The sequence below is a fragment of the Nestor notabilis genome, unplaced genomic scaffold (genome assembly GCF_000696875.1).
Source record: "Nestor notabilis isolate BGI_N333 unplaced genomic scaffold, ASM69687v1 scaffold18831, whole genome shotgun sequence".
Lineage (NCBI taxonomy): Eukaryota > Metazoa > Chordata > Aves > Psittaciformes > Psittacidae > Nestor > Nestor notabilis.
The window spans coordinates 843-1082 of NW_009915359.1; the positions used below are offsets into that span (position 1 = coordinate 843).

A 240-nucleotide genomic window follows, 5' to 3' on the forward strand; every position below is an offset into this window, starting at 1 on the left:
GTGCCGGAGCGCGTGGCCTCCCCGTGGGCAAACGCCACCACCAGCCAAACGGCATCGGAAGCATCGGCCTGATGGTCGAAGATGCAGCAGGGTCTCTCCAAAGCGAAGGTGGTGGCTGTGAGCTTCCCCGGCAGCGCCGTGGTGGGTACGCGGGGCACGTAGGGCAGCAGGGCTGGGGGAGCGGGCGGTGAGCAAGTGCTGACCCCATCCCGCATCCCCGTGAGCATCAATGCGGGGACC

General features: G+C 68.3%; 1 protein-coding gene across 1 annotated transcript in view; it reads right to left on the reverse strand.

Annotated features, from left to right (window-relative positions):
- The window catches only part of LOC104413185 (uroplakin-3b-like), a gene marked incomplete at its 3' end in the record, with an annotated part of 905 nt that extends 690 nt beyond the window's left edge, over positions 1-215 (reverse strand). The window contains exon 1 of the mRNA XM_010024110.1: positions 46-215. Within this exon, the coding sequence (XP_010022412.1) occupies positions 46-215 (170 nt within the window). The remainder of the gene's footprint in view (positions 1-45) is intronic.
- Positions 216-240: the final 25 nt, after the last annotated feature.